Source organism: Gossypium hirsutum, chromosome A06, assembly GCF_007990345.1.
Source record: "Gossypium hirsutum isolate 1008001.06 chromosome A06, Gossypium_hirsutum_v2.1, whole genome shotgun sequence".
Taxonomy (NCBI): domain Eukaryota; kingdom Viridiplantae; phylum Streptophyta; class Magnoliopsida; order Malvales; family Malvaceae; genus Gossypium; species Gossypium hirsutum.
In genome coordinates, this window is record NC_053429.1 from 123,084,121 (window position 1) to 123,103,403 (window position 19,283).

At 29.6% G+C, this 19,283-nt stretch overlaps 2 protein-coding genes across 4 annotated transcripts; one reads left to right on the plus strand and one right to left on the minus strand.

The window, feature by feature from the left end:
* Positions 1-8,636: 8,636 nt before the first annotated feature.
* Positions 8,637-15,044, plus strand: LOC121230773 (probable inactive leucine-rich repeat receptor-like protein kinase At3g03770). The gene is made up of 7 exons (XM_041116159.1): positions 8,637-10,041; positions 12,355-12,485; positions 13,239-13,479; positions 13,595-13,800; positions 14,175-14,224; positions 14,351-14,462; positions 14,653-15,044. Exons 1-7 carry the CDS (start codon positions 8,652-8,654, stop codon positions 14,929-14,931), a joined length of 2,409 nt encoding a protein of 802 aa, XP_040972093.1. The 5' UTR covers positions 8,637-8,651; the 3' UTR covers positions 14,932-15,044.
* Positions 15,045-15,073: 29 nt separating this feature from the next.
* On the minus strand, positions 15,074-17,777 carry LOC121230774 (pentatricopeptide repeat-containing protein At3g56030, mitochondrial). Of its 3 annotated transcripts, none has more exons than XR_005928893.1 (3): positions 16,650-17,777; positions 15,473-15,537; positions 15,074-15,337 (listed from the first exon to the last, which is right to left on the minus strand). XR_005928893.1 is itself a non-coding variant. In XM_041116160.1 (2 exons), the coding sequence occupies exon 1, from the start codon at positions 17,752-17,754 to the stop codon at positions 16,651-16,653; it is 1,104 nt and encodes a 367-aa protein (XP_040972094.1). In that variant the 5' UTR covers positions 17,755-17,777; the 3' UTR covers positions 15,074-15,537; position 16,650. The 3 variants fall into 3 exon arrangements, 1 of the variants encoding a protein (XP_040972094.1); XR_005928894.1 differs by having other exon boundaries at positions 15,415-15,537; XM_041116160.1 differs by having other exon boundaries at positions 15,074-15,537.
* Between the last annotated feature and the right edge of the window lie 1,506 nt (positions 17,778-19,283).

Here is a 19,283-nt window from a genome sequence, read left to right on the forward strand (position 1 = left end):
TACTGTTACCCTTACGGTGTATTTCGGCTTCTGCCGATGAAACACTATATACTATCCCCGGTGTGTGGGTTAGATCCGTGTATCCGTCTAGGTCCGAGTCATGTTAATAGGGGTAATGAAAAATATCAAAGACTGTCTGCTACTGAATAATTGACTGTTACAGAATAAACGACTGATACTGAATAAATGAATATTACTGATTAACCGATTATTACTGTTGATTGACTAGTACTGAATGATAAGAATCAATTGGTTGGTACCAAAGAATATTGACTATTATTGAAATGAGATAGTACAAAATATTAAATGAAAGGTGAATAATATTATTACTCAAATGAATTGTAAATAAAAGTACTGAAAAACTAATTGTTATTGAATAATGGATTGCTACTGAATGTCCGAATGATACTGAACACAGGTTATTACTGAATAAATATGAAAAATCGACGGATAATGAATAAACATTGAAACTGTATACATTTCATCGAAAGTGATTAACAAGATTTTAACATTATATATATAAAAAAATGATTGAATTATTAGGAGTAATAGATTGAATTCTCAAGGTTCTTTGATATATGATTTATTATTGACTTAAGTATCGGTTTATAGAAATACCACTAAGTTCATACTCAGCGTACGGTTTGTTTCCGTGCGCAGGTTAGGTTAAAGACAGATCGTCGAATCAGCATCATAAGTCGATCCCGAACTCAAAAAGGTAAAGCATGTTAATTATCGGTAATGGCATGTACCTAGGATGTCTTAAGTGTGTTATATTGGATTGTAATTGTAATTGTAATAGTGAAATAAGTAAATTGATAATGATACATAATAAGTGTTTAAAGTTAAGTATTAGATAATATATAACATGCGTTTGAATTGGTTTAATATTGGTATTTGTATTGGTTGTGGATTAAAATTTACAGGATTGGTAAATTTTTAAAATACAAGGTTCATTTTGAGTTCACATAGTTTGTCATCTGGGCGTGTGCCTTGGTTGCCACGGTCGTATCTTAAAGTCAGTTTAGTACACGGGCAGGCCACATGGACGTGTGTCATGGCCGTGTTTAAAAGTCAATGTTGCACACGGGTTGAGGACACGGGCGTGTCCCATGCCGCACGGGCATGTTAAATTAGCCACACGGGCGTGTGGTACTATTCAAAAGAAGAAAATTTAAAATTTCACAAAAAATTTACTAAGCTTTAGAATTGAATCTCGATTTGTTTTAATTACACTTGTAAAGTACTGTGGACCCATTAAAATTATATTTAGATAGATATATTGCATTTATACTAGTTTATGTGCAAATGTACTGAATGACTGGTAATACTCTGCAATCTTGTTCCGGTAACGGGACGGGGTTAAGGGTGTTACACTTACGTATCGATACCATTTTAAGGTTCGATGGTTTGCAAAAATCAAATAAAAACCTAACGTATCGATACCCTTGTAAAGTATCGATACTCTGATATACATTATTAATACTTTAGTTCAGTATCGATATCATTTTGGGACTCGATGTTTGAAAAATTGATTGGAAAATACTAAATATCGATACCTTCTCCTATTATATCAATACTTTAGTGTCAAATATGTCAAAATCTTCCATTTTAGTATCCATTTCATGCCCAAACCAAAATATACTCAAATGGTGCCTATAAGCACACTCCAATTCAAAACATATACCAAACATTCATTTTACCATTTCCATAATCACCAAACTATTATGCATCAATTAGACATTTAAACATGTCATTTAAAGTTGTGAATTTATAAATTATTCAAACATACTTCATCATTTAATTCTATCTTTTTATCCAAACCATCATACAACCAAATTTGCTACTCATGTTTCATGTTTAGCTGAATATAATGCCAAACATATACACTTTTATGCTTAAATATTAACAATCTCATATTCAAGCATCAACCATAGTTCAAATCAAACTCGCATCCAAAATAAACACTAATATGTTAACGTCTAAGTACATGCCACATAACTGATATTAAAACAAGCAAAATGTATCGAATCGATAACAGGATAGTGTGGGTTTCAAGGTGATCCGGTCGACGTGTTCCGCAAATAAACAATCTACATAAATAGGAAAAAAACTAAGTAAGCATTTTGAATGCTCAGTAAATCTATACGTACTAAAAAAATAAACTTACCTCAATTTACAATAAAAACATATCAAACTAACTAACTCGACATAATTTGTCTGACACAGCATTTCACAATAATAAGATGATTTCATCACACAACCGAGTCATATACCAATTCAACATTTAATATGGTATTCAATTTAGTACAATTCACATAGAATCCACAATTCAATTCTGTATGCAATATCAAATCATCATATTTGCATTTGAACCTCAAACTCATAACATTTCGTTGTCATTTCTCTTTTTTATTAATCATTTAACCGGATGAACTATAGTAAACATATTTGGATACACGCGTAACTATGCCACACTAATTGTTTGTTACAGCAGTAACTACACAACACCAGAGCACTAAAATGCAAAACCCGTAGGCAACATATAATTGTATAACAATACATCCCTCCACCACACCGGAGTCTCCGTAGAGGCATATAACTCAGTAATTTGAAAGAAATGTTGGATTCCGATATAATCAGCAATAACTTTGTACCATCACATATCTCTCGTACCAGCGCGCAAATAACCTTTTTGGCATGTCAGTCGTATCCTAGCCTTTAATACGTTCACTCGGGCACATTTAACACATCACCTTTTGTACCAAATTGTAAACAATTCTAATTACATTTACATACAAACAAAATCATAATTCAACATATATACATTAAAACTACATATAACTACACCATATGAACTTACTTGGCAAAAACAACAACAAGACGTCGATGACTAATATACAATTTGTTTATATTTTAATTTACTTTTATTTTTATTTTTAAAATATACTTATTTCATATTTATGTTTAATATGTATCGGTACAAAGTTATAGTTTTTTAATTACATAAAATTTAGAGAAACATAATTTTAATTGATTTATTTTTATATATTTGAAGTAAAACCAACATTTTTAGAGGAATAATCAAGTTTTTACCATCAAAACACCAACACAACATAATTATTTTAACACGATATGTTAACACATTTAAAATTATTTATTTAAGTTTTGACATGATACTACATGATTATGACACAAATAATTTATTCTAAAAAAAGATTTGTTATACTTCCTTTACGTGTCATCAACAAGCAAACTTCAGGTTAACGTATTCACACCGGGTGAACTTTTAATCAGGAGAGTCTAGTGAACCTTGGGCACCAGTAGACTGGCAAACCTTCTCAAGACTATCCTCACTAGATTCACATGGGGTGTTAGGTTCATTAATTATTCAATTGTTCTAAGAAGTTACATTGCTGCCATTGCAAAAGAACAAAATATAACTCTACTGTTAGCAAGCTCATGTGCATAGACTCTCTTGTCTCCTGTATATAAATTCACTACAACATTTGAGAAAGAGATTAAGACACAAAAACTACTTCTCTTTCCTCTTCATATTTAAACCTACCTCCTCAAACAATTTTACGAAACTCTTCTTTCAGTAGCTCATTGCCCTAACCAAAGGTGAACTACTACTATAACCATTGTCTTTTCCTCTTTATGAATCTCATTAAGGTCAACCAATCAATATTAATTGGGTTAGTCAAATATATTTTAAAATTATTTGATTAAATGAGAAAAATTGCTCATTCCTAAAATGAAAAAAAAATACTAAACAAAGTAGGAAGATATGATTAAACTTGTCGACCCGAAGGCCCGTCCAAAAAGTGGGAGAGTTTGAATAAAAATATAAACTCAAAAAATAGGCTTGGACAAAAAAAAATAATGCTTGTTTAGAAAACTAGTCCGACCTCAAGTAAGGCTTTTTTGGCCTGAGTCCTGCCCGAATTTGCAAAAAAAAAAATTATTATTATTTTGTTGTTTTCTTGCTATTTTCTTGCTATTTTTTTGTTGTTTTCTCACTATTTTGCTATAATTTTACTATTATGTTGCTACTATTTTGTTGTTATTGTTTAGATATTATATAAGTCTGGTTTTATTGTTAATTTTATTACTATTTTAGAGACATTTACTTATTAAATTGTACATATTTTAATATTATTTAAGTATACATATTTTTTAAATTTATTTTTAAGTTAATGAAAAATATTTATTTTAATATTTTTAATATATTATATTTTTAAAATATATAAATAAATTAATACAGGTAGCCTGAACTAAGCTGAAATTTTAATATTTTTATTTCAACTAAACTCAAACAAAATTTTAAACCTATTTTCGAGCCTAATCTAAATCTATAAATCAAACTTAACTTTTTATTAAGCCCAACCCCACCAACATCACCTCTAAATATGATATAACCAGGACAAAAGAAAAACAAAAAGTAATCGTTTACGCATCGTGTTACGTGTTATAACTTAAGAAGAAAAAGGCAAGAGAAAACAAACAAAAAAGAATGTCATGCAACCATTTTCCAACATATAGCATGTTGCTTGGTATACCAAACTCTCCCGTGACTCATTATTTTTATTATTTTATATGTACCTTCAAATTTATATGAGCAAAGTTTGGTGTCGCCTTTTATTTTTTCTCTATTTAGATCAGATAATTTTAGATACAATAAATTAATATATATAAAAAAAAACATAAATGTGCTTACAAATATATTAATATATAAATGTCACGAGTTAAAATTTTAATTTCGTAACTCAAGTGGCTTTAGACGATTTCTTAATTTTAAATTCGTTTAAGTTAGCTTAACTCTTAGAAAGTAAGAATTCATACAGAAAATTCTTTAAAGCACTGAAAATAAAACGGAAGTAACTTAAAAGACAAATAAGCAACAAAACAACAAAAAAATCTATAAGAAAATAACGCTCACAAAGTATTTGAGTAAATTGTGTCAAATTATATTGACTAACTTTATATGAGATACATTTAGATAATTACAAATGAGAGGAGAAAATTCTATTTATAGTTGAGCTTCTCTATATCTAAACGTACAATTTACTCTACATATCTAAATACAAATGAGGGAAAATACTCTATTTATAGTTGAGATCTTCAAGGTCTAACCGTATAATTTACTTTATATCAATGGTCAAGATTAAAGCCTATCTATAATTAAGATTATTAAGGGATTTACATGATCCACTAAGATTATAATCAAATCTTATCAGATTACATATATTATTTTTCATATTTACTTAGGTAGTCCTAATTTTCATTAAGCGATTCACTACTTCTCCTCATATTTCACATGTTCCACTATGTGCACATTCATCAAAGACTTTAATCCACAGCACGTGGCATAAACATAAATACTTAAAAAAATTTATTAATTACGAAAATACTCACTTTCAAAATCATGTACGTAAAACCTTCGGTGTCGTCATTGCCATTGACGATACCGAAATTTACTATTCAAAATAGGTCATTCTTATACACGATTTTATAAATGAGTCATTTTCATAAGTAATTAATTTATTTAGATTATTTTTGAAAAAAAAACCAATTATATATAGTATTTTGGGGACATGGGAATAGGGATCTTTCTTCAGAGTTGAAAAATAAATTTTTGGAGTGTGTGAGTCCCGTGAACTTAGTGGACCTACCCGTCAAATTTTCTTCGATTATGACACCTAGGACAACCAGGCACAACTCTTTTTTTCATTTTTTTTATTTATTGATATAAAATTATTTTAAAAATGAATTTCAGCTCACAAAATATCATATTTCACTTATTCCGAATATACCAAAATATATGAATATTTTTAAAATATATAAATAATTAAATATAATTACAAAAATTACCAATTTGTGAGAACATAGGGACAACATTAATATATTTATTTGAGAAAAAGATGGCAAATAATCCAAAGCTATTATTAGAGGGATGGAATTCTGCCCCTACCCGTTATTCATCTCTTTCTTGGGAAAAATGTCATCTCCTGACCAACTCAGACCATCTCATGACAAAACTCATTATATATATTTAAAATTATTATGTTTACTTTTCTTGTATTATATATTTTTACTATGCTTAATTTTATTTTATTTTTTAAATTTTGGAATCTTAAAATTATCACTATTCACGTGATGAAACAAGGAAATAGAATATAAAAATTAAAATATGCCAAAAAAAATTTCTTAAAAAATGATTTACTTTATAATTGAATTGAAGTAGGTTGAAATTGTGAAATATATAAATTATATAAAAAAATCTTAAAATTATACATTAACTTTAATTTAATGTGTAATTGTATACATGAACTTTAATTTAGTGTAATTATACACGTGAAAACTCTAATTGTGGTTAAATGTATATTTGAAACTTTAATTTTGATTTAATCATACACATTTAAAGAAATAAATACATCAATTTATTTTTATATTGGATAAATTTAATTATTTATGTATGCAATATATATATATATATAAATTTTATATCAATAATTGTGTTAATAATTTACAAGAATTTGATCAAATCAAAATTTCATATATAAAATTACACGAAATCAAAGTTCATGTATACAATTGCATATTAACCGTAGTTCATGTACAATTTTACTATTTATCCCTTAATTATATAATAGTTAAATTTCAAGTAAGTGAAGTATTGAGTAAGATAAAAAATTCTAAAGATTTTTAAATGTAAAAATTTTGTATATTTTCAATGGATTTATTATTAATTTGATTATTTTTAATCTTTTTACTTTTCGAAATGTATATTTTTAATTTCGAGGTCAAGCTTTTTTTATCGATTTTGTCAAATAATCTGACGTGACTTATTTTTAAAATATATGATGTTGTGATATATATACCTTAATAATTTTTTGCATATTTAAAAAGATAAAAAAATAGTATAATATTTATCCAATGGTACAAGATATGTCGAGATGCATATGCTACATCACCATATGTTTAAAAATATATGAGAGAATTAACTGAAAACGTTATCCTCAAAAATAAAAATACACTTTTTAAAAAGTAGAGGGATAGAAAACTTTCAAATTATAATAGAAGCATTATATCTTCCAAAAACACATAGCACAATGACTTTCTATACAATTTGATAAAAAAAATTTCAACCATTGAATATGTATTTATAAAAACAACATTTTAACCTAGTATTTATTGGTGGAAAATTTTCTCTCTAGCTCTGATACCAATTTAAAAAATTACGCTTATTCTTGATTGTCGCAAGTTTAAATATTTGGTAAGTTACGATTGTACCAAGTGACAAGTCTAAAGTAAGAAAAGAAATGAACACGATATACTTGTTTATGTAATGTGAACTCATTATATAAATGCGGAGTCTTGCCTAGAGAGCTAATTCATTATACTTCCAATGAGTACAAGGAATAACCAATAGTTTAAGTTCTATACGCTCACTATGTAGTAACCTCACTCTTCTATTCTAATTTGGATAACTCTTTACTAAAGTTTTTCTCTTGAAAGATTAGTTATAAACTAAGTGGTTCACTTGAGTTTACTTACAATTTTGTACTCGAAATATTGGGTCCTTTATGAAAAATGAAAAGTGTTTTCTCAATTAATTTTTACTCAATACAAGCTAAACATATGTAAGAGTTTTAGGTTACTCTATAAATCAATTACAATCATATTATCTTATATACAAAACGGTCTTCAATTATACTCGTAAAGGCTAAGGTAAGGATTGAGATATTCAAAATATTCTGGAGCCAACATGATCCAATCTCTATAAATAAGGAAACTTGGATTACTTTGAAACATTCTGATCCAATCCTTTGAAATTTGATTCTGCACAAATGAACACCATAGGTGACCATAGATAATATTTAGAGATAACCAATTTAACGTATAACACATTTTGGCTAAAAAAGATTGCCAACACAAATAAGATGAGTTTTGGTTTATTCGAACTATGTTTCAAGTTAGAACTTTTGCCGTAATTAGAAATAAAAAATACTTCTAAAACTTGTATTAAAAATAAAAAAAAAATTGTTTTCTCAATTAAGTAATGTCTAAGGTAAATATTATTATAGTGAGATCTTTTTTAAATTAACGACCGAATAAGGACATTGTAATAATTTGATCAAACCATCTAAAAAGTTAGGAACTTGAGTTGGTGACCTAAACATTGTTAAATCAGGTATTGAATTAGTTACTTTTATTTAAAAATTAGTTTATTTATTTTATGTCGAAAGTAGTTGAACTGTTTAAAAGATAAATTTACATTTCTCAATGTAAATCTTACGTGACACGATCAACAAAGGATTGATGTTTCTTCTCCTCCTTATTTACTTCGATCATTGATTTAAAAGACACCCACTATAATGAAATCTTTAAATAGATATCACTCAATGTTGTTTGAGTCAGACCATATCAGCCGATCAAATTAACTGGATCGATAATCAATCAAAGTACTAATCCGAAAAATAGCTTAGATTAACTAAATCAAGAATTGATATTAACTGATTAAACCTACTCTAAACCAATTGAATCGGTGGAGCCGAATTTTTAAAATTTTAACATTGATGCGACACTCAATTGATATTATAAAGATGCCAAATTGATTCAGAATTTACACAGATATATATATATACATGCAATCTTTGTTCCAACTGAAACAACTTCCGGTAGTTTTAATGGCAAGTCTAGTTTTAATGCACACTTCTCTCCTATTTTTATCCACTCTTTTTATTTGTGTTCATCTCTCAGACCAGTTTCAACCATTTCAATACAATGCTCTCAAGCAAATCCAGCAGTTCCTCAATTACCCATCGGTTCTTACCATCTTTGACAGCACTTGGGATTTCTGCAACGTCGAATCATCGCCATTTTTAACTATAGTTTGTTACGAAGACAATGTAACCCAGCTTCACATCACAGGCAACAATGGCGTTTTCCCACCATCGTTGCCCCAAAATTTCTCCATTGATGCTCTGTTTTCAAGCATTTCAAGTTTATCAAATCTCAAAGTCCTTTCTTTGGTTTCATTAGGTTTATGGGGTCCTTTACCTGCTACTATCGGTAAGCTTTCTTCCATGGAAATACTCAATTTAAGCTCCAATTACATCGATGGTTTTATCCCTTTGGAACTTTCATATTTGAACAATTTACAGACACTTGTTCTTGATCATAACAAGTTCACTGGTCAAATCCCTCGGTGGGTTTCTTCTTTTAATGATTTAGCTGTTTTGAGTTTGAAAAATAATTCACTTTTTGGGTCACTTCCAAGCTCCATTTCAAGCTCTGACAACCTTCGAGTTTTGGCTATGGCGGATAATCATTTATTTGGGGAAATACCCGGTCTTCAAAACTTGACAAATCTTCAAATACTTGATCTAAAAAACAATTATTTTGGCCCAAATTTCCCTGTTCTACATCACAAGGTCGTCACTGTTGATATCCGTAACAACAGTTTTAAATCCAGTGTTCCAAATGAATTACACTCTTATTTTCAGCTTGAAAAGCTTGATATCTCCATTAATGGACTCATTGGACCTTTCCCTCCATCTTTATTTTCACTGCCTTCCATTAATTACATCGATATCTCCGGTAATAAACTCACCGGCAAGCTGTTTCAAAACATGTCTTGCAATGCACACCTTGTGTTTATTAATTTGTCTTCGAATCTTTTAACCGGCGAGCTGCCGGCGTGTCTGCAAGAAAAAGTCGAGGAAGGGGCTGTTTCTTATGACGGGAACTGTTTGTCCGGTGAAGAAGGAAATCAAAAGCCTTCGAGTTTCTGCCATAACGAAGCGTTGGCCGTCGAAGTTTCGCCTCAAAAGTTGCGGCATAAAGAACGTAAAGCCATGGCTGTGCTTGTATCGAGTTTAGTGGGAGGGATCGTTGGATTAGCTGTGATAGTTGGTTTGAGTTTATGGGTTTTTCAGAGAAGAAATAGAAGGGCGGCCATGAAAGGACCTTCAACAAGGTTGATAACTGAGAAGCTTTCAACAGTTAATACAGTGAAGCTATTATCTGATGCAAGTAAGATTCGCTCTCTCTCTCTCTCTCTCTCCATTTTTCAACCTCTAATCCTAAAAAAATCAATGTAAAATTAAAAATAATTTTATACATTTTCATAATTTTTATATGATTAATATTTTAACATTTAATTATACATGTAAAATTTGATGTAAATTTAAAATTTTTAATTATTTTATATAAAAAATTCAACGATAAATATATATGAATATATAGAGTATTTTAAATTGATATGATAGAGATATCGGATCGATTCGAAAATTTACATGCATGACAAATATAATTATATTGATAAATTTAATGTTTGAATCGTTCAAATATTAATCATATAAATAGTTATGGAAGTGTGTAAATAGGGGGGAAGCCTAAAATTTTTTTCAGGGACGGTTAAAATTAAATTTTAATTTTTAATAGTCTATCTATTTATAAATTTTAAAGGATTAAATTATTTTTATTATTTTTAGGGGGACAAAGTGTAATTTTATTTGTACTTATTTAAAATTTTAAAATTTTTAAATGACCTAAATAGATAATTTTCCATTTTAGGGGATTAGGGCACCTCCCAACCCTCTAGATACACCACTGTATGTGAAACTATTTTAATTTTCATACTATGTAAATGGATCCCTCCTCATATATATATACATGTATGAGATATATGATAGGTATCTATACTGTATATTAAGAATTTACAGAGTTGATATTACAAGTAAACTGGGTATAAACTCAATTGGATAATGACTAAAATAGTTTTACTTTACAAAGTGAATTGTATTATTTTGAATGTATTTTATTATTTTTGTAAAAAAAATAAGAAAAATATACGCAAATTATAGGATTTTAACCTAACTTTTATAGTTATTTAACATTTATACTTTATATAAATAAAAAGAAAATTATACTAATATTGTTATTAATACTAATTATAAAGTTTTTAATTCAAAGTTAAGTTACATCAATACAAAGACAAAGATAATAAAAAAGTTTAAAATAATAATAAATTAAGGGAATAATCTATATTAAAATAAAAATAAAATTTTTTATTTTTAAATATGAATCAAATAATGCCACATCATTAATTTTTAAAGAGATAAATAAATTATTATTATTATACATTTTATTATATTTAATATCTTCTCTAATTCAATTTAACCTTAATTAAATGTGACAAAATTAAAAAGAAAGTATAATAATTACATTTTATGACAATATTTATTATAATAATCAGGATTAATTGTAAAATAAATATTTTATGTTTTAATTTTAGGCTCTATAACATCAATAGCCTTAAAATATGAAGTGCCTTATTTACAAAATTTATTCTCTATAATAATTTTGTCTTAAATTTTAATAAATTCAGTTCTATCTTAAGTGAAATAAAAATAATAAATTTTAACCAAAATATTATTTTAATAAAATGTTTAAATTTTATATAAAAAATATATTCGTATTTTATATAATGAAAACAAATATATATTATAGTTTTAAATTTAATGTTTTTTAAAAAATATTCAAATATAATCTAAATCTTAGATGTTGTTATAAGTATCTTAAATGCTATTATAAGTGTATAACAGCTACTTCTATATAATATTTAATTTTTTGTCAAATAAATGAGACTGTGGTACAGAGAATTAACTATATATGTTACATTGATTTGGTACGAAGATCAAGTATATTGTATGCTTGACAAAAGAAAATCAAATATCATTTTAAAAATGAATACAAATATAAATATTTTAAGAAAAATAAAGAGTTCGAATAATGGTAAGATGTGACTAGGCCTGTTTATGGTATACACTCAAGTCTAGTGGCTTACCCAATATTTGAGAGGATTTAAGCAAAAATATTAAGCTCAAAAATGAGTTTAGAAAAAAAATTAGGCCCGATTAAATACATTCAAAGCTTGAGCCTGACCCGGCTTATTTTTCAAATTTGTCATGTTTTATATCATGTTGTTTTTATATATTATGTAATTTATAATATATAAAAGATTAAATCTATTGTAATATATGATACTAAACATTAAAAAAATTAAGATGATTATATATTAAACTATAATAAATAAAAAAATAAAATATTAAAATAAAATAAAATAAATATATATTTTAAAAAATAATATATGCAATCAAAAATGAGTTTGGGTTAACCATTTCATAAATATAGATGGCTTTGGACAAAATGATAGGTCATATATTAGGTTGGACCGAACTTAGACAAACATAAAATATGTTCATATCATACTTAAACCCGACTCATGAACAATTCTAAATATTACTTTTGGTGATTTTTTTTTTTTTTTGGTATAAATTGCAGGGTATATATCAGAAACAATGAAGATGGGAGCAAACCTCCCTACATATCGTGCCTTTGCTTTGGAAGAACTAAAGGAGGCTACTAATAATTTCTCTCATCCATCCATCGTTGGTGAACCTTCACTTATTCAAGTATGTACCTTATACGAATATTTTTTATTTTATATATATTAATAAAAATTAATGAATCATGTCATTTTATTTATGTCCAAAATACGAATCTAATTGCTATCTAATTTTTCTTATATATTTTAATCGTTGGTTGCTGGTTAATTTTATATAAAGATTCTAATTTAGACTATTTTTGAAAAAAGTGAATATTTAATTTATAAATTACAATTCGTAATTCAAATGATTAATTTTATTAATATTGAGAAGGGTCTTAAAGAATCATATCTTTATATTCATGTTGGACGAATTATTAGGCATGAATGCTTTAAGAAAATTAAATAGCCGGAATAATATAAGATTACAATCTATCGATGTTTACAACTATGTTACTCATATAAGGCGTAACCAGGGAGTTGTGCTTGTCACCTTAGTCCGGCCCTTGGGTGTAATTGTCAGACCCGGCGGGTTGGTGGCGGTAGTCGTGAATATCATAACAATTTTTATAAAGTTTTTTCTTTATCATTGAACTAATCAAATTACTCATTCTCTGTTTAATTGTTATAAAATAAAAATTTTCAAAGAAAAAAGGAGTTGATATTTCTATCTAAAATTCTTCTTTGGGTGTAGCATGTGATTCACACTCAAGTATAAGTGTGATTTATGGACATGTAGTTGGTTAATTATACTGTAGTATTGTTATGTTCATATGATTCAGCAAAAATTAAGTTTGATGATTGAAGAACTTACATTATTTGTATTAAATAAAAATGACAGATTTACAGAGGAAAACTTGGAGATGGAACAGCAATTGTGATCAGAAGCATAAAGATGAGAAAAAAACACAGCCCCACCATGTTTACACAACACATAGAGATGATCTCAAGACTCAGACACAACCACTTGGTTAGTTGCATTGGTCACTGTTTCGAATGTTGCCCTGATGATTCAACCGTCGGCATCGTATATTTCGTGTTCGAATCCCTTCCAAATGGCACCTTGAGAAGTTCCATTTGTGGTAAATCCTATCCATTTCTATCATATGCACGTGTTGGGAACGAATACGTGTTTGAATGTGAATGTGAATGTGAATATAAGCTAATATAGTTAAATACAAATACGCGTCCGAGCAGGTGGAGGGGAAACGCTGAATTGGGCACAAAGAATAATAGCAGGAATAGGGGTAGCAAAGGGGATACAATTCCTGCATACTGGGATCATGCCAGGAGTTTTCTCAAATCATTTGAAGATTACTGATGTTTTGTTGGATCCCAATTTCCATGTCAAGATTTGCACTTATAATCTCCCTCTTTTAGCTCATCAAAATGCTGGATTTATGGTATGAAAACTAGTAATTTACAATCAACAACATTTAGCCACGAACTTAGTATTCTTTTTCTTATACTTTGGTCCTTAAACTTTTGGTTCACATTAGTTCTTAATTTTGACGGTTTTCTCTTCTTTTGGTCCCTATAATAACTTGACACTCGTGTCACATCATTATATAGACCAAAACTGAGAAAAGCTACTAGATTCCAAGATGAATGTGTACAGACAAAAAAAAAAACTTGAAGGGCTAAATTGAGAAAAATTACCAAGTTGAGGGACTAAATATTACTTTATCCCTATTATAATTGATAGATTTATTATAAACAAAAATAAGTTGTTTGAGTTAAATGCATATGAACTTTTTTTTTTTTTTATCAATTTCAGGGTGGTGCTGCAGTTTCTTCTAATGGACTCAAATCAAACATTGGAGGAAGGTACACTTCTTAATTTCTAAATAACTTTATATATGATAATTACAATACCGATATACAAGTGTCTTAAAATTTATATAAAATATGATTATAACAAAATAAATATTAATTTTGGCACTAAAAATGCAGGGAAAAAGAGGTAGAGAAGGATGATATTTATGACTTTGGTGTAATATTGATGGAAATTCTGGTGGGAAGGCCAATCATATCCCAAAGTGATGTTATGGTTGTCAAAGATATTGTGAGTTATTTCTTTAATTTTTATGAATTTAGTAATATTAGACACGATATGATTATCCGATTTAAAAATAACAAAATAAATCATTAAAATATAATATAACATAAATACAAATACACAAAATTACAGATAACAAAATAAAAAACATGAACATGGGTTTAGGTTTTAAGGCAAAACTAAAAACTGTGTGCAGATACAAGTGAGCAATAAGATGGATGATACGGCTCGAAGAAGCATAGTGGACCCCACAATTATCAAAGAATGCTCAACTGAATCCTTGAAGACAGTGATGGACATATGCCTGAGATGCCTGTCCGATGACCCGACCGCTCGACCTTCCATTGAAGATGTCCTTTGGACCTTGCAATTTGCGGCTCAACTTCAGGATCCATGGCGACATGATTCTCACCACATCCATCGTCTATCTGACTCGAATCCGAATAACTTACAAGAACAAATTTCTCGTGGATAAACCTGCTGATGGCTTTTGGAATTTATAGTTTGCAGCCATCACTGATTTGTAAACTGCATATGAACAAGTTCAATACTGCTAATGATTGCATAAATGACTATTTCATGCATAAATGACTGCATAAGTCTACGCAAATGATATCTTTAGTTTCAAGTTCAATACTGCTAATGACCAATGTATATGAACAAGTCAACACAAAATGAGATACTCCATCCATTCGTGGCCCAATGAAGTTGCTAAGAAAAATAGAATACCATTGAAAAAATCACAGACATATTTTTTTACTAAAGTAAAAGCTCGTATCATGATGCTGCCTTGGATCATAAGTCACCATCTGAGACGTATCTGGACGAAGAACTTTAAGAGAAGCAGTTGAAACACCAGATGGCGCTGATGTACTCTTAATCTGCACAAATGAAAACAAAATTTAGCCCAATGAGTATTAATAGTAACCTGGAACAAGAATAAAAAGAAGCGGTTTACCTGTCATTGCAGATCCATTAATAGTAACCTGGAACAAGAATAAAAAGAAGCGGTTTACCTGTCATTGCAGATCCATTAGAGAGCTGACGTATCCACTTTCTTACCAATGTTTTTAGCGAGCCACTGAAGAGAATACCAATGGAGCTCAAAAATTTGCAAATGCAATTTCAATGATTCAAACATAGAAGCACAGAAGCAATTTTACGAGTTATAGGTACAGTTTTCAAAGGAAAAAGAAATTACACATAAACAAGTCCCAATTCTTTTCATATCTATTGCTGAGACATAAGCAACAAGTTTGCGGTTTTATGAAAGAACAATAAAGCATGTTCAAGCTTAAAGCATCTAAAAAGTAGATGTTAATCATGTTATCCGGACAGGTTTCAATAATCTGGGGCAAGAAAAGATCTTAATATTTCATTTTGACTGGAGGTTCCAAAGGCAGATATGCATCTGGAACAATCAGAAGCTCTAAAAGGAGCCAAATTATGCATCGGCCTTTGCAATGACATTTCAATGACCATAACAAACACCAAGGTTATGACTAAAATAAAAGAATAACATCCCTAGTTGCTGATACGTTCTAGAAAAAGTTGGAAATGGTACATGGTTATCTTGACATGGAAATTTCCAACCTCATTACATCAATGAACTTCAAAATTTCCCATCAGTCGTAAACATTTTAGGACACACTTCTCAAATACATCAGATCAACACTCACCTGCCACCCTCAAGATTTTGATAGAGATCTCTACAACTATCCATATCGTGGAGGATTAAGAAGAAGGCAAGACCAAGTACCAAATAAGGCTACACAGTTATAGCTCATTCTTCTGTGGACTTATTTGGCTAAGATACTTGCTAGAGGAACTTCATTCATCTTCTTAGGTTTACACCTACGCAATGTGTGCGTATGTGTGTATCTTTGTCCCCTTCTAAAATTTTCAATACTTCAAAACTGCCACCAAGCATAAACCCTTCATTCTTTTGGCTAGTAGAAGCCAAAATGCTGCTTGCAAAAAGTGGCATAAACCAAAATCACCATTCGCAGACCAGGGCGGCACCAAACATACAACTAATAAGGTTTTCTTACTACTAGTAAATCCTACATCCATATTTCTACCTTCAAACCAAATTATATACTTCCCGAAAAGATACTTTCTAATCTTATTATTCACATTTAATGTGCGATAAAAATACTAAATAAAAAATTATCAACCAAAATGAAAACCAACCTTAGCTGATGTTTCTAAGATGCATTTCATAAAAATCATTCAATTTTTTACCGAACGACAATCCCCTTTTCTTCATTTCACTCAAAACAACCATAGCTTCCACTTCCCTTCCCAAACTCACCAATTTATTAGCCAAAACCCCAAAACTCTCTTGATCCAACATTGCATCCCTCCCTCCACATGCCTTCACAAACCTCACCGCCCCGTCATAATACCTAATACTCAACATCCCATTTATCAGGTGCGTATGCGTCGAATACATCACCGATTTTCCAGCATCCATCATACTCCTCAACAACACCAAACCCCCTTCCACCTTCCCCACCCTACACGCTCCCAATATTAGCGCGTCGTACGTCCGCATATCAGCACCCAACCCTTCCTCCTCTATCTTCTTCACCACCGCGCTCGCCTCCCTCAACTTACTCTCGGAACAGTACGCAGTCAGTAAATAATTATACGCCGTCACGTCCGGTTTAACTCCGGCGACTCTCATTATATCCACCACCCGCCACGCCTCCTCCATCCTCTTCTTCTTCGACAACGCGTTCACGATCGGATGAAAGGTGGCGGCGTTCAACTCTCTTTTCTCCATCATCGTCTGAACCACGCGCAGCGAATCTTCGATTCTCTCGATCTTGCAGAGACGTGCTATAAGCAAATCGAAAGCCTGCTTGCGCGTGACGCCTTTGTCTAAACGAGACAACGTTTGGATCAAAGGGTCGAGGATAGAGAGAGAGGAATCCGTATTGGTGATGAAGCTGAAGGTTTTCATGGTGTTGAAGCACCCGTCTTTTATTCGCTTGTTGAGAAGGTAGCCTACTGTCGCCATATCTCCATTTCGGCCGGCTTTGTAAACCTGGTGGTCGTAGTAGGACGATGTGGGCTCGTCGGGAAATGGGTCGTCGAATGGACCGGGGTCAACATACTGAGCAGAGGAGGAGAAGCGCGTGAAGAAGAAACTGGAGATAAATTGTGGGTTAGGGAATTTGGTGTTGAGTTTTCGGAGAATGGACATCAGAGAACAAGGTCGGAGAAATGGAGGGTTTTGGTGTTGGGGACTTAATCTAGGGTTTAAGGAGAAATTTGTAGTTGCCATAATCATAAATTTAGTCCTTAGTATTTATATTTTCTATTAATTTAACTCTTATTTTTTTAATTAAATTTAATCATTAATTTTTATTAGAAAAAGTCAAATTACTTTACTTAACCAAAATATTAATTAAAATATCAATTTTTTTAAATGATATTGGTGACAAGTTTACGAGCAAAGTTAATATGTCATTATTTATCTTATATGCTATATCAGTAAATAGTTTTTAAAATTATGAAAAATATTTAAAAATAATGTTAGAGTTATATGACCCAAATTCCTGTTAAAGAAATAAGATATAGTGGCAAAATAAGAAGATCTGTGGGGGAAAAGATTGTAACCTGCTACAAATCCCCATTATTAAGTATAAAATTACTCTTTTATTTGACATTAATTGCATAAGTAGAATCCATATATAACTATTCTTCTTCTATTTGATATTGGTTAAAATAAGGTTTTTTGAACTTTTAAATAGATTTAATTTAAAATTTTAATATTTTAGTTCGTATTTCCATTTAAAAAGAAAATAAAGATCAAATTGACAATAAATATATACGTTAAAAAGGCTAATTTTTATATTATACCTTTTCTAATTTTAATAATTTTTTAAAAAATAACTTTTAATATTCTGTTTTGAGTTGCTATTTATTTTGTAAATACATATTTTGGTTTTTAATTGAAATTTAGTAATCATATTATGTGATATATAAATAATATAACAAGTCTCAATTTCTTATTTATTTTTATCTATTTTTTTTATTAAATATGGATTTAAATATTTATTAATATCCCATGCACTTCCGTGCATTTTTATATAATATTTTTAATTAAAATATATTATAAAATTGTATAAAAAATTCAAGATAAAACTTAAAATATAACTAATTTTAATAAATATTTTAAATATTAATGAAGTATAAAATATTGAATGAATTCAAGTAAGACCATATGTTAAAATAACTCACAATATTAAAAACATTTTAACATAAATAATTGATAAACTTAAAATATAAAATGACCCTATATTTTAATATATTTTAAGTTTATATAATGACCTGTATATTAATTATATTTAATATATTAATAATTTAATAAATTAAAATATGATCCACACTCTTCACTTGAATATAAAAGCTCTTGAATCAAACATTATATATACTTAAAGGTGATGGATTGGCTATTGTTCCAGTTTGTGTGCAGGTACAAGTGAGCAATAAGATGGATGATACAGCTCCAAGAAGCATAGTGGATCCTACAATTATCATAGAATGCTCAACTGAATCCTTGAAGACAGTGATGGACATATGCCTGAGATGCCTGTCCAATGACCCGACCTGACCGCTAGTCCTTCCGTTGAAGATGTCCTTTGGACTTTGCAATTTGCAGCTCAACTTCAGGATCCATGGCGACATGATTCTCACCACATCGATCGTCTATACGGCTTATATATAATACAAGGAAACTAGCAAAATATGACCTTTAAATCTTTCATATTTTATTATTAAAAATAAATAAAAGGAATAATTTAAGCTCATCCAATC

Bases quoted from the DNA above. Each gene is read 5' to 3' on its own strand.
- LOC121230773 (XM_041116159.1), top strand. From the start codon at position 8,652: ATGCAATCTTTGTTCCAACTGAAACAACTTCCGGTAGTTTTAATGGCA. The intron at 12,486-13,238 runs GTATGTACCTTA...TAAAAATGACAG, and splicing joins GTGAACCTTCACTTATTCAA to ATTTACAGAGGAAAACTTGG. The intron at 14,225-14,350 runs GTACACTTCTTA...CTAAAAATGCAG, and splicing joins AAATCAAACATTGGAGGAAG to GGAAAAAGAGGTAGAGAAGG.
- LOC121230774 (XM_041116160.1), bottom strand. From the start codon at position 17,754: ATGATTATGGCAACTACAAATTTCTCCTTAAACCCTAGATTAAGTCCC.